This window comes from Arvicanthis niloticus, chromosome 12 (assembly GCF_011762505.2).
Source record: "Arvicanthis niloticus isolate mArvNil1 chromosome 12, mArvNil1.pat.X, whole genome shotgun sequence".
Lineage (NCBI taxonomy): Eukaryota > Metazoa > Chordata > Mammalia > Rodentia > Muridae > Arvicanthis > Arvicanthis niloticus.
In genome coordinates this window covers 75,312,819-75,326,754 of record NC_047669.1, presented here as the reverse complement: position 1 = coordinate 75,326,754, position 13,936 = coordinate 75,312,819, and the positions used below count along the sequence as shown (strand labels likewise).

Below are 13,936 nucleotides of genomic sequence, written 5' to 3'. Positions count from 1 at the left end.
CTAGCCATTTAATCCCTGTATGGGCTGGTGAGACAGGGCTTGCCTTCGAACTTCAGGTACATGGGGGATTTCCCAGATGGGTCTCCTCATTTTCTGTCTTCTACATTTAGGGACAAGAAGGTAGAGGCTGTTTTGTACATACCAGCGACAAGCACGAAGCCACCAAATCTCCAGCACTCTGTTCTGGAGGAGACTCACTCTTGTCTTCAGACTGGAGTGTGTCTCTCTAACTTCCTGAGCTGAGTGGACAGGGGGGGGGGCAGGGGGAGGCTAAACTAGAGATGCTTAAGAAAACAGAGATTGGTTCCAAAAGTCTGGGACCTAGGCTCCCCAGGGGTGATCCTCCTGAGGGCTGAGGGCTAGCCTGCTCCCAAGACTCTCCCCAAACTTCTGGAACACTCTGGGCTTCTTGATGTGTCATTCCACAAGTACCCTCTCTTTATCTTCTCACAAAGACACTAATCTTGGTTTAAGGGCCTGGCCCCTTCCCCGCATGTCCCATCTGCATGTGCAATCTCCCTATTTCCAAAGAAGGTGGCATTCTGAGGTCCTGGGAGTTAGGACTTCAATATATCTTTTTGGAGGGATATAGTTCAACCCATAACATCTTCTTTAGAAAGCTTTCTTCCCTACAACAACAGCACGGCTATTAGTATTTAATAGTCATTTAACACTAAAAAAAAATTCTTGCATTGATCAGTGGGATATATATTTTTTTTCTTTTAGTTTTCTTTGATCTTATACTTTGTCCTTGTAGGGCAGACTTTTGAAAAATGAAAAATAACCTCGTAAACCTACACAACTAAGAAAAAAATTGCTATGAAAATTGAGTTTCTTTTTTTAAAAACTAAAATTTGGTTATTTCATTTTAAAATGTTGATCTGCACTTTAAAAATTATTTATTAAGTTAGTATGTTACGTGTGTGTGTGTGTGTGTGTGTGTGTGTGTGTGTGTGTGTGCATATATGTTGGGGGACATGCAGATAGAGATCAGGGGGCAACTTGAAGGTGTTGGTTCTTTTTCTCCACCATTTAGATCCCAGGGATTGAACTCAGGTCTGTCAGGTTAGCAGCAAGCACCTTTGCCCACTGAGCCAGCTTGCCAGCCCTAATCTGTATTTATAAAGAATTTAAGTAGTGAGAAGATGGTCCAGGGAAAGGCTGAGAGTTCCTGTGATCCAGGTGACTTTCTGTGGTCTCCACAGAGTCTGTAGGCTCTCTCGGCACCTTACCGAAGCAGAAATGACCTCTGTAGATCTTGTACCCCAAAGAGTGGCTTTTATCTAACCAACACACACTTTCTTCTTAGGAAAAGGAGTTTTCTTTACTTGTGTACCTAGATGGGGTTGAGCGACAACATGTCATTTTAATGTGTGACTTGGGAGAGGACATAGGCCACTTTTTCTGAATGAGCACAGTACACACTATCAGATCATTTGGTTCTGGTTGAGTAATTACCTGCCTGTGATTCTCACAGACTATGTGTGAGACTGAATGGCTTTGGGAGTCCTGTCAGTGCCTGCCAGGCTGACAGGTAAAGTTATAGAGAATATGGAACTGTAATGACTGTCTCTAAAACTCCTCAGGGTGCAGAGAAGCCACCAACACACACACACACACACACACACACACACACACACACACACAGCCCCTGCAAGACCCAACACCTTCACCTTGTAGATGCAGCCCTGCCCTGGACCACTGAGTGCTTTTAGAACGTTGCCTTGGACTCCTGTCTCTCTAGCAAACGCTTCCACAGTCCTCCATATGCCTGTGGGGGGCTGGGGGGAGGACAGTAGCCCACAGGGAAGCCAAAGTCAGCCCTGGACAGTTCGGTCCAGTCCAGTGCATGCTGGCCAGCATGAGGCAGGACCTTCCTATGCAAACAGCAGTGAAGGGTGGATGGAGCCTTCTGCAACAGTGCAGGAGGAGAGTCAGGTGGTTTCCAAGGAGATGCATTCGTTAATGTTTTCTACTGAATGAATGGCTTTAAAGTGGGAAGCAAAGCCGGGAAGTATTGTTAGATGCTGCTGCTATGGGGGTGGGGGGTGGGGGATGGGGAATCTGGAGGTGGAGGTTGGGAGCTCATTAACACTTCTTAAATTAGAAAATCCTTCACTTAAAAATAGCAAAACCTAGTGATTTCTAAAATTAGCTCCTTTTGCTTTCCATAAATACACCTAGACCTCCCCAGACTGGTCCACCACCAAGCCTTATGGGCTCAGGCAGTCAAGCTTTCCGACAGTCTTTAATGGGTAACCTTGACAAGGAAGGGTTGGGACAGCCTAGAATTCAGGTCAGGACTCAGCCAGGAAGCCCATGTAGGCCTAGACCTTCCACACTTCGGACCCTGGGCAACGTGGAGCAGTTGGGGACTGTCCTGACTTGCTTGAGAGAGTCCCCTATCCTGGGCAGTCTCTGTGACTAGGAAAGCAGGACTTAGACCCCTGTCAGATGCATCTAAGCACCTGGCCACTTGGAATCCTGTCCCTGGGCAGGAGTCAGCAAGCTTGGTGTCACATCAGGCCTGAATTCAAAAACAGCCTCTGACCTACTTCTGAGGTGCCAGAGAAAGTCACCCCCTTACCTACACAGCCCCCAAGGCTGTTCTCTAAGTCACAATAGGTACACACCTTAACTAACATGTGTCAGTCCAAGCTATGTGGTTAACATTTGTTTTTACTGATTATTGATCAAACAGAAGGAAGGTTGAAGTGTAACAGAAAAGCCAGAGTGTAGATACAAGGTAGAAATGTGTGCTTCTCATAAGTAGTAGGTCCTGGGAGATAGATATTCAGAATTGGGAACTCTGGCGTGACATTCCCTGGGGTCTCCAGGAAGCACAGGCTGCTGGGACCTGCATCCTCTCTTCCAGCTCTGTTCTTCCTTCCTTTGCAGCCTCCATTTTTTCCAGGATATGTTAATTATCATACCAACTGCCTATGGAAAAGTGTTTCGGTGACAGAAATAAAGGCATCTAGATAATATTTAACCCAGTTCCCTTTTCTTGCCCTCCCTCTCCTCCCCGGCTTTATTAGGCTTCCCGCGGGCACCTAAGGACCAGATCCATCCCTGGGGACCTGGGCACTGCCTGGCGCAGCTAGCGAGGCCCTTGGCCATGGCCAGCACAGCAGTCCAGCTCCTAGGCTTCCTGCTTAGCTTCCTGGGCATGGTGGGAACGCTCATCACCACTATCCTGCCGCACTGGCGGAGGACAGCCCATGTGGGCACCAACATCCTGACGGCCGTGTCCTACCTGAAGGGACTGTGGATGGAGTGTGTGTGGCACAGCACAGGCATCTACCAGTGTCAGATCTACCGCTCGCTGCTGGCGCTGCCTCGGGACCTGCAGGCGGCCCGGGCGCTCATGGTCATCTCCTGCCTGCTGTCGGGCATGGCCTGTGCCTGCGCAGTAGTGGGCATGAAGTGCACTCGCTGTGCCAAGGGCACACCCGCCAAGACCACCTTCGCAGTGCTGGGGGGTGCACTCTTCCTGCTGGCCGGCCTGCTCTGCATGGTGGCGGTGTCCTGGACCACGAACGATGTGGTGCAGAATTTTTACAACCCGCTGCTGCCCAGTGGCATGAAGTTTGAGATCGGCCAGGCCCTGTACCTGGGCTTCATCTCCTCGTCCCTGTCTCTCATCGGGGGCACCCTGCTCTGCTTGTCCTGCCAGGACGAGGCCCCCTACAGACCCTACCAGGCCCAGTCCAGGGCTGGGGCCACCACCACAGCCACCGCCCCTGCCTATCGCCCACCAGCAGCCTACAAGGACAACCGTGCCCCCTCAGTGACCTCAGCTGCGCACAGTGGGTACAGGTTGAATGACTACGTGTGAGTTCCTTCCCCGGGCTTCTGCCAGAGATGCTAGGCCCCAAAGGACCAATGATGGATGCAGGAAGGATGCAGAGACCTTTGTAAATGTGGGGAAGTAAGCCCGGAACACAGGGAAGGAGGATGCTCTTCAAAGCAAAGACTTTTAAAAAATGTTGGTTTTGTATTTATTTTATGTATTTATGTGGGTGGCTTAATGAGAGCTCAATAAAGAGTGTCTTGGAAGCTTGGCTATGGGGTTGGATTGTCTCACAGGAACAAGCCGAATGGAGGTGGGTCTGTGAGGTGGTCTGCAGTAGCTCCTGCTGCATCTTCAGGTGTGGAAAGTGTAGAAACCTCATCTGAGCGAGCCCTGGGGTTTGGAGTATCCTGGTTGTGCAGTCAAACTAAGGATCAGGAGCCTGACCTTGACATGGAATCGCTAGCATCTGCTAGTGCATGATGGGAAAATCTAGAAAGCTGACTGCCGTGCCCCCAGGAAGTCACAGAAGCCCCTGTAAATCTAGAGGGGAGACCAAAAGGAGACAAAGCACCAAGTTAAGGGAATGTTGCTGTCTACCTGCAAATGGTCCCCACTCTGTGTGTGCATGCATGAGAGAGAGAGAGAGAGAGAGAGAGAGAGAGAGAGGGGGGGGGGAAGGAGGGAGGAGAGAGAAGGGGGGGGTTGGAGGACAGTTCCCCAGAGTCTATACTCTTCTGCCACCTTGTGGCAGGACCTGGGATCACACTCATGTCATACCCAATCTCTCTTACCAGGTAAGAGTCTTGCCACGGCCCCTTTAATAAGCTACAAAAGGAAGAGGGTCTGGTATCTCTGCTTTCTAAACATTGGCACGAAGTTCAGTCAGGGGTGCTTGGCCTCCAGGACTTAGCTGTATATGCTACCCTCTTTTCTAAGGTGACCAGTCCTAGTTGCCATGACAACAGGTTCTAGGGAGCTCCTTTACCTAGAGAGAGCCCCGGTGTCCTTTCACATGACCACAAAGCTGACTGCTGTCTCCCTGAACCGCTCTCCCACACCGTAGCCTGGGAACCTAGAGCCAGGCTCACATCCTTGCTGCCTCAGCCTCTGCCACAGGCTTTGAGTGGGGAGGACACACCCACTCAAGGGCTGAGCGTGAGTCCCCAGCACAAGAAGGGTCAGTGGGGCAGAGTGAGGCTCAATGGCTCAGCCAGGAAACCCTGGCCCATGATCACAAAGGGTAAAACTGAGTATCCAAAAGGAATGGGCGCAACCCAAGCCCTAGATCTCCACAGGCCTCAATTGCTTCACAACCCTGCGTCAGTTACTTTCCTGATAACAAACACCTGTCAGTGACTGAGGCAAAGTTCAATCAGTAGAGTGCTTGCCCAACACAGACAAGGCCCTGGGTTGGAGCCCCAGCACCACATAAAACTGGGCGTGGCATGCACACCTGTCAACACAGAAATTAGGAAGTGGAAATTGGAAGGTCAGAAGTTCAAACCCATCCTTGGCTACACAGCCAGTTCAAGACCAGTCTGTGCTACAAGAGGTCCTGTCTCAGGAATGAAAAATAAGCCAACACGTGTCATCTGTTACGATGTGACTCAAGGGAGTGCAGGCTTACTGTGGCTACAGTCTGGGGGTTCAGACTTATTTATTTTATGTATGTGAGCACACTGTCACTGTCTTCAGACACACCAGAAGAGGGCATCAGGTCCCATTACAGATGATTGTGAGCCACCATGTGTTTTCTGGGAATTGAACTCAGGACCTTTGGAAGGGCAGTCAGTGTTCTTAACCACTGAGCCGTCTCTCCAGCCACAGTCCGAGGGTTTGGCCCAGCGTGGCAGCAGGAGTGTGAACATGGCCATGTTGAATCCAGTCAGAAAGCAATAAAAGATGAACCCCAGTGCTCAGCCGGCTTTCTCCCTGCTGTCAGCCCTGCACCCCAGCCCACAGGACCATGACACCCACAGTTCAGATGGATCTTCCGTCCTTCCTCAGTTAACAAATCTCAAAACCTCCTCACAGATGTGCCGGGTAATTAATCTGCTAGATGATTCTGGAGCCACATTTCCTAATCTTCCCTAACACTGCGACCTTTTAATACAGGTTCTCATGCTGTGGTGATCCCCAACCGTAAAATTATTTTGTTGCCAGTTCATAACTGTAATTTTGAACTGTAATATAAATATTTGATATGCTGGATACCTGAAATTCAGCCCACGGGGGATCTTGCCCCACAGGATGAGAACCACTGTTCTAGGACAGTCAAGTTGACAAAGCTCGCCATCACAGCCTCTGGTGTTGTGGTTTGTCCTGATGTTGCAGGCCTCTCTAGACTCTTAGGAAGCTTGGGGGGCAGGGGCCCTGAGCTGAGGAATCTCTTTGTTTCCTTCAGCCAGTCCCACCTACAAACCTGCTCTATCCATGAGACCTCGTGAGATATCCTGGTATCTTGTTAAGGTTTCTATTGCTGTGACAAATCACTGTGACCAAAAGTAAGTTGGGGAGTACACGATTTGTTCAGCTTACACTTCCACAACACAGTCCATCAGTGAAGGACATTGAGACAGGAACTCAAACAGGACGGGAACCTGAAAGCAGGAGCTGATGCAGAGGCCATGGAGGGGTGCTGCTTACTGGCTTGCTCCTCATGGCTTGCTCAGCCTGCTGTCTTATAGAAGGAGAATGACCAGCCTGCCAGCCCGGGGGTGCCCCCCCCCCCCACCATGGGTTGGTGATCACTAATTTTGAAAAATGCCTTACAGCCAGATCTTTTGGAGGCATTTTTCCTAATTGAGTTTTCCTCATTTCCAGTGACTCTAGCTTGTGTCAGGTTGACACAAAACCAGCCAGCACACCTGACAACACGAGGTAGCTGGTCAGATAAGAGCAGGCTTGAAGGTCATGGGATGGTCCCTCCCTCACAATCAGCAGCTTGCAAAATGAGGAGCTCAACAGATAAGATCTGTGTGTATAACTATAAAATTTTCAAAAATATAGAGAAATTGAAGGGTGCGGGGGAGATTTGAGTTTGCCTCTGGCTTCAGGTAGCTGTGACATTCTCAACCACCAGGTGGCACAGGCTCAGTTGGCGAAGCTCCTTCCCAGCATGAGGCCCTTGGTCTAAGGCCCAGCAGGGTTTAACGCTGGTGCAGTAACACTTGCCTGGAATCACAGAATTTGGGAAGAGGCAGGAAGCTGAGGCCTTTAAAATCATCCTGGAGAGAAGCTCGGCAGTTCAGAGCACTTGCAGCTCTTACAGAGGACTGGATTCTGTTCCTAACACCCACATCATGGCTCACAAACATCTGTAACTCCAATCCTAGAAGATCTGACACCCTCTTCAGATCTCTGAGGGCACCAGGCACTCAAACAAACATGAAGACAAAACACTCAAAAAACAGTTAAGTCGCCGGGCGGTGGTGGCGCACGCCTTTAATCCCAGCACTTGGGAGGCAGAGGCAGGTGGATTTCTGAGTTCGAGGCCAGCCTGGTCTACAGAGTGAGTTCCAGGACAGCCAGGGCTATACAGAGAAACCCTGTCTTGAAAAGCCAAAAAAAAAAAAAAAAAAAAAAAAAAAAAAAAAAAACCGGTTAAGTCTTTAAAAAAAAAAAAGGAAAAGAGAGAGACCATCATTACACATCAAGTTCAAAGTCAGCCTGAGATGTGGAAGACTGTCGCAAAAGATAAAATAAAACAAAAACTACTTGGACAAGCACTCTGGTAAAGAACAAAACCATGCCATGGTCCCTCTCCTAAGAGTTCATTCAAATGGGCTCTCTCTCCATCGCCGAGGCAGGAAGATGGACCTCAGGTAAGTTGCCTGACCTAGAAGTAGAAATGTTACAGACAGGAGAAAGGGGCTGGAGAGACGGCTTAGCAGATCAGAGCACTTGCTGCTCCAAAATTTGATCCCAGCATCCACGCCAGGCAGTTCATACAACCAGTAACTATGGCTCTGGGGGCTTAGACACCCTTTTCTGACCTGCTTGGACACTGCATACCCATGGTGCACACACACACACACACACCACAAATAATGAATCTAAAAGTAAAAAAGAACAGTAGAGAGTGAATTTGAACCAGGACTTGCACCTTGATCAGGTGGGGGTGTATGTCAGCTGCAACACAGGCGAGCCCGTCCTAGTCTAGCGTGAGTTCCCATAAGCACATGTGTGGTTGGTGGTGGTATGTGGAGCTTCTCATAGAGCACAGGCTGTAGGGGTGGAGCTCCCGACTGCAGAGAGTGAAAGGTGACATCAGCTGAATCCCAGAGGAAACAGGAAGTGATGCTGGGTCTGCATACTCCTAATAGGAAGTGATATCTTGGGTCTCCCCTACACAGGCCATCTAAACTGGGAAGTGGATCTTAGGAAGCCCAGGGTTTCCTACTGCAGGCCACAGTATCGTCCCCTTCCCCTTTTTTGCATTCTTTTTTTTTTTTTTTTTTAAGATTTATTTATTTTATGTATACGAGCACACTGTTGCTGTCTTCAGACACAACAGAAGAGGGCATTAGATCCCATTACAGATGGTTGTGAGCCACCATGTGGTTGCTGGGAATTGAACTCAGGACCTCTGGAAGAACAGTCGGTATTCTTAACCACTGAGCCATCTCTCCAGCCCTCTCTTTTGCATTCTTATGTAACCCCAGGACAAGTGTCTTCGCCCCCTAAGCCTTTTTTTTTTTCTTTCGACACCTTACTATGAGGGTCCTCACCTTGGGTAGATGTGGGTAGATGCCAGCTCCTGCTCAATCTTTAGGACTAGGTCTTAACCAAAGTGGATTCTTTTGGAGGCAAACCACAAGTCTCAAGTTTCAGAATGAAAAGGAAGCGTGAGTCAGACTCAGATGTGTGTCAGGGACCCATTGTTACAACATGGTATGAATTACGGCCCCACCCTTGTGGATTGAGAAACGCTACATCTGTTTCCCTGGAACTTGGCTCTGGTCCTGAGATGTCTGAGATGCCCAGGCTTTCTGGGCCCTCCTCCCCAGTTCAGACAGCCTGGCAGGCCCAGCAAAGAAGAGCCTAGCTTCAGAAGTAAGACCTGTCTCCTCTCTTAGGGCAGCCTGCCTATGCACATCAGGCTCTGATGGCTTCCAGCCCCAAGTTTCCTCCATCCGTCCCTGAGGCTACACACTGGAACCTCTTACCTGTGGGTCTCTCAGAGGGTCTCGAGGAAGCCATGTCCTGCCACGGGTCTGTGCCTCTCCTTTACTGAACGATTCTGCCTCCTCTCTCCTGGATGGCACATCCAAATGCTCTCATGGGTTGGGTCTTTTGAAAGCTAACATATCTGAAGTCTCTCCAAACATCCTATATTCATACTGTGACCTGAGGTGGGAATTCTTTGAAACTTAAGCAGTTCAGAATTTGTGTGTGTGTGCACTGTGTGCGCCCGTGCACGCTTGGGAGCACACAGACACACAGACACACACACACACACACACACACACATGCCTGAGACACTGAGGTCTGTTTCAAGCTGTACCACAGGGGCTCAGGACAGCTTGGCTAGTACCTCACATACATGAAGTCCTAGGATCAATTCCCAGCACCCTATAAACTGGGCATAGTGGTATGCACCCAGCACTCTGGAAGTGGAGGCAGGAGGGTCAGAAGTTCAAGGTTCAGAAGTTCGAAGCCATCTTCTGGCTATGAATGGAGTTTGAGGAAGCTTGGGATAGTAAAGCCCTTGCCTCTGAAAATACATAAGTCTCAGAGTCCCTGGTCTTATGAGAAAGGAAAGCAAAAGAGAGAGACAGAGACAAAGGAAAAGATTGCAATCTAAATTTTTTTAAAAAAAAAAAGTCTATTACTGGGCAGCTGTCCAAAGGAAAATATAGAACTTCATCTAGTAAATTATTTTAAAATACTACCAACAGGGTTCACAGGTGCGTAGACAAGGGAAGGCATTAGTGGACAGCCCATTTCCTGCCCGGGAAAGGCCAGTGGAGGTCACCCCATAAATCACACCCCCAGGCTAGTCACCTGCCTCTTCCTCAAGCCTCCTCTTGCTCAGCCAGCCTCACACAGGCAGGTAGAAGCCCAGCACAGGACTGCTTTAACCCTATGTAAATGTTCACCACTTGTCCCAGAGGCTGGCAAATGATTGACTGACTGGAGCTGTCTTTCTGCCAGGACAGCCTACCAGCTCCTGCCTAGGGCATCAGCTGCCTCCAGCTCTGGGGAGGTCTGGGAATTTTTAGTCATCTCAAGCATTTTTCCAACATGAAGCATTTGCATAGACTTCTCATCTAGCCTAGTAAGTAGAGAGGGTTTTGGTCCAGTGGCTCCAAAAGGAATCTGAGGAAGTGGGCACTTGCCTTGGGTAGGAGATCCATGACCTTGTCAATCATGAGTTGGATGCAGCAGGGAATCCTGGGAAATGAAGAGGGAGTAGGGACAGAGAAGGCATGGAATGTCCTTGGTCTAGAGCCCACCTCTTGAAAGATATTTACACATCATACACATCTGGTTTTTGTCTTTTTTTGTTGTTGTTTTGTTTTTGTTTTTGAGACAAGGTGTTTCCAAGGCTTATAGCCCAGGCTACCCTTAATCTAAATCCTCTAGCCTTTACGTTCCCAGGGCTGGGACTAATAGGCCTGCCCCACCTCATCTCACCCAATGATATCACATGCTTTTATTTGTACAAAACCAAAGGTGATTAAACCAGATTGAGGCAGCAATGAATAAAATTGAAAAGATGGACATTATCAAGCGTGGACAAGGAGGAGAGACACAGTTTACAGCCTTGGTGGAGATGAATTAGCGTGATGGCTTGGGTCACCGCTGAAGAGGAGATTGTATGCTGCACACGCCCCAGTGGACCTCGGAGGCAGTGATGGGGATGCAATCATCCCAGGAGCCTGTATGGTGGATGGCAGACACTTAGGGTCAGGATGGGGTTGTTCAGCTCCGTGCCCAGCTCACCCAGTGCTGGCTCACTTTCTCTGTCAGTCCATGAATTCTGATGATCTGGATACATTTTTATTCCTGTGGCAGCTGAAAGCATGGCTTCGTGCTGGGTAAAGAAAGCCATCCCCAAGTCCCTTCAAACATACGACCCTTCTATGTTATGTGTGACTTCGTTCACAGCTTAAAAACCCATTTGCTCAGCACTTACTAGGACTGTCATAAGCGGGAAAGGAGGCCTCTGTTGCCACAGGCTACCCCATGGCTGGATACCAGGTAAGGTCAAACCTGAAGCAGAAAGGGAAGGAATCAGACAAGGTAATGCAACCATTAAATATTTATTTTATTTTTAGTTTTGTGTGTGTGTGTGTGTCTGTGTGTGTGTGTGTCTGTATCTGTGTGTGTCTGTGTGTGTCTCTGTCTCTCTCTCTCTCTGTGTGTGTGTGTCTGTGTGTGTGTCTGTGTGTCTGTCTGTGTGTGTGTGTGTGTGTATCTGTGTGTGTCTGTGTGTGTCTGTGTGTGTGTGTCTGTCTGTGTGTGTCTGTGTGTGTCTGTGTCTGTGTGTCTGTCTGTGTGTGTCTGTGTGTGTCTGTGTCTCTCTCTCTCTGTCTCTCTCTCTCTCTCTGTGTCTGTGTGTGTGTGTGTCTGTGTGTCTGTGTGTGTCTGTGTGTGTGTGTCTGTGTGTCTCTGTGTGTGTGTCTGTGTGTGTGTGTGTGTGTCTGTGTGTGTGTGTGTGTGTCTGTGTGTGTGTGTGTGTGTACAATGAATGCAGCTGGATACAGAGGCCAGAAGGGGTGTCAGATTCCTGGAGCTGGAGTTAGGGAAGGTTGTGGGTACTAGCAACGGAATCCAGGCCCTCAGTAAGAGCAACGCTCCTTCTTACCTGCTAAGCCCTCCCTCCTGTTCCCAAATGTACACAATTTCTAAGACATGCAATGGAAATTACAGGCACAGCCTGAAATAAAATGAAAACTAATAACATTGAAGGAAGAAGTCAATGCTCAACCTATTGGAAATGTAACAACAAAATTCTTTTTTTTTCCCTCTTATTTTAAAGAGAAAATCAAACTACAGCAACAGCCTGTTTAGGAAGCTACGCCAGGAAAGTTCCTGTGTCAAACCCTGCTGGATGGGGCCAAGGCTGAGGCAAAACTCTGACCCTATCTGCAAGTACCTCGGGGACTACCAGTCAAGCATTCTAGGAGGGAAACATAAAAGTTCACAGAGGAACAGGAAGAGGAAGGAAAGGTTGCTGATGAACCCAAGATTTATCACTCTCTGAAGGACAAAGCAGAAAGTAAAAAGACCAGTGTTGAAGAGAAAGGACCCAAGGGGAGCGTAGATACAGAGGGTGGAAAGTGAAGGCCAGTGGGCCGGCTCAGTGGCTAAAGTGGTCTGCTGCCAAGCCCAAAGGCATGAGTTCGATCCCTGGGACCCAAGTGATAGGAGACTCTTACAGGTTGTCTTCTGACCTCCACATATGCCCTGTGGCATACGCATGCCCACACATATACACAGGTGCACACACATTTTTTTAAGAAATGAAAGAAAAATGTACCCGAAATATTAAATTTAAAAGCATCACAAGAGATGATATCTGGGTGACGGCTGGTGAGTAGCCTTGGTGCCCACTCTGGGCAGACCTCATGCAGATGGTGAGTTTCATGGCCACTGAATGCTTTATTTTCTCAGGGAAAGGATTAAAGTGAAAGTAGACTTGCTTGCTATGGAATGTAACTCTGGCAACTGACCAAAGGACAGGGAGAGGAACCGGCTGGGAACCCGCCTTTCTACTGGTTGTTCATTGTGTGTGTATCGTTCTCATCTGTCTGATCCAGGGAGGCGCTGGGGATCAAACTCAGGTCGTCAAGGTTAGGGTAACCCACTGAGCCATCTCTCTAGACCCTCCTTTTCTCCTTTTGATTCAGTCCAAGATCCCTAAGCCCTCAGAATGGTGTTGCCCATGTTAGGGGGGCCCTTCCTACCTCAATAAATCTACCCCGTAACCCCCTCACAGACATGCCCAAAGGTCTGTCCTAGGTCCTGTCAAGTTACAATCAATATAACCACCATAGAAGGGCTTTCTGCCAGGCACAGTGGAGCACGCTGCTAATCCCACCGCTCAAGAGGCAGAAGCAGGCGCGTCTGTCAGTTCAAGGACAACTGGGGCTACATAGAAATATCCAGTCTAAAAAAAAAAAAAACCACCATAATAATTAGTACAAAGAAGACAAAAATGGCTTTTTTGCTGTCTTCTTCCAACAAGGAGAGCTGGCAGAAGTCCACGGGACATCGGGGGCTCTTACAATGCTTTACTGCTTTTCTCTGAGCTGTTGAAAGCTCTGTGATTTTAAAAATAAACATCTTTTTTATTGGGCATATTTGTATGTGACCTATGTTCTAATATTTTATTAAAACTTACATCAGCATTTATAACAGATTGGTATGTTTTGGGGGTTACATCTGTAAGTGGATGTGTGCATGAAGAGGGATGGGGGACACAGAGAACAGATCTTGATTTAACTGGCTTTGTACGCTGACCAGAAGGGATTATACAGACAGCCATGCAGAGGAGAAAGTAAGGCCAACAAAAAGTAATGCCTTCAGGCTACGGGACCCAGCTCTGGCTGGAGAAATGAAAGGAGACCCTGGGAATGCAGAGGCCCCAGGAGCAAGTGCCCAGACTGCCATGGAAGCCACCATACACGGCTGGCTGGCCAGGACTTAGGCTGAGCCAACCTGAGGTGTGACGTTGAGTGCTGTGGAGCCAGCTGCTGCTCACCTCACTGTGCCGCTGTGCTGGCTGGGTTTATGTCAACCTGATAAGGGTCATCTGAGAGGAGGAAACCTCGATTTAAAAAATGCCTCCATGAGATCCAGCTGTAGGGCATCTTCTTAGTGAATAATGGGGGCAGGCCCAGCTCTTTGTGGGTGATGGCATCCCTGGGCTGGGGGGCATGGGTTCTATAAAAAAAAGCAGGCTGAGCACACCAGGAAGCAGCACCCCTCCATAGCAGGCCTCTCCAGGCTCCTCCTCCCTGACAGCGTTGGCCTTAGAACAAATGGGCCTCTCACCCGGTGGCTCCAAGGGGTCTGTCTCCTGGGCTGCAGAGTTGGTTTCCTCCACCCAGGGAAGTGCAGTGGCTTGGCAGCTTGAAAATCTGAAGGGCCCCTTCTCCCCAGGGATGTTTAGCCTGCAAAAAAGTGGAA

General features: G+C 48.9%; 1 protein-coding gene across 3 annotated transcripts in view; it reads left to right on the top strand.

Moving 5' to 3' along the window:
* The window catches only part of Cldn14 (claudin 14), a 76,023-nt gene extending 71,959 nt beyond the window's left edge, over positions 1–4,064 (top strand). For all 3 annotated transcript variants that reach the window (XM_034515428.2, XM_034515427.2, XM_034515430.2), the window contains one exon: positions 3,039–4,064. In XM_034515428.2, the coding sequence (XP_034371319.1) occupies positions 3,119–3,838 (720 nt within the window). In that variant the 5' untranslated portion in view covers positions 3,039–3,118 and the 3' untranslated portion in view covers positions 3,839–4,064. The remainder of the gene's footprint in view (positions 1–3,038) is intronic.
* Positions 4,065–13,936: the final 9,872 nt, after the last annotated feature.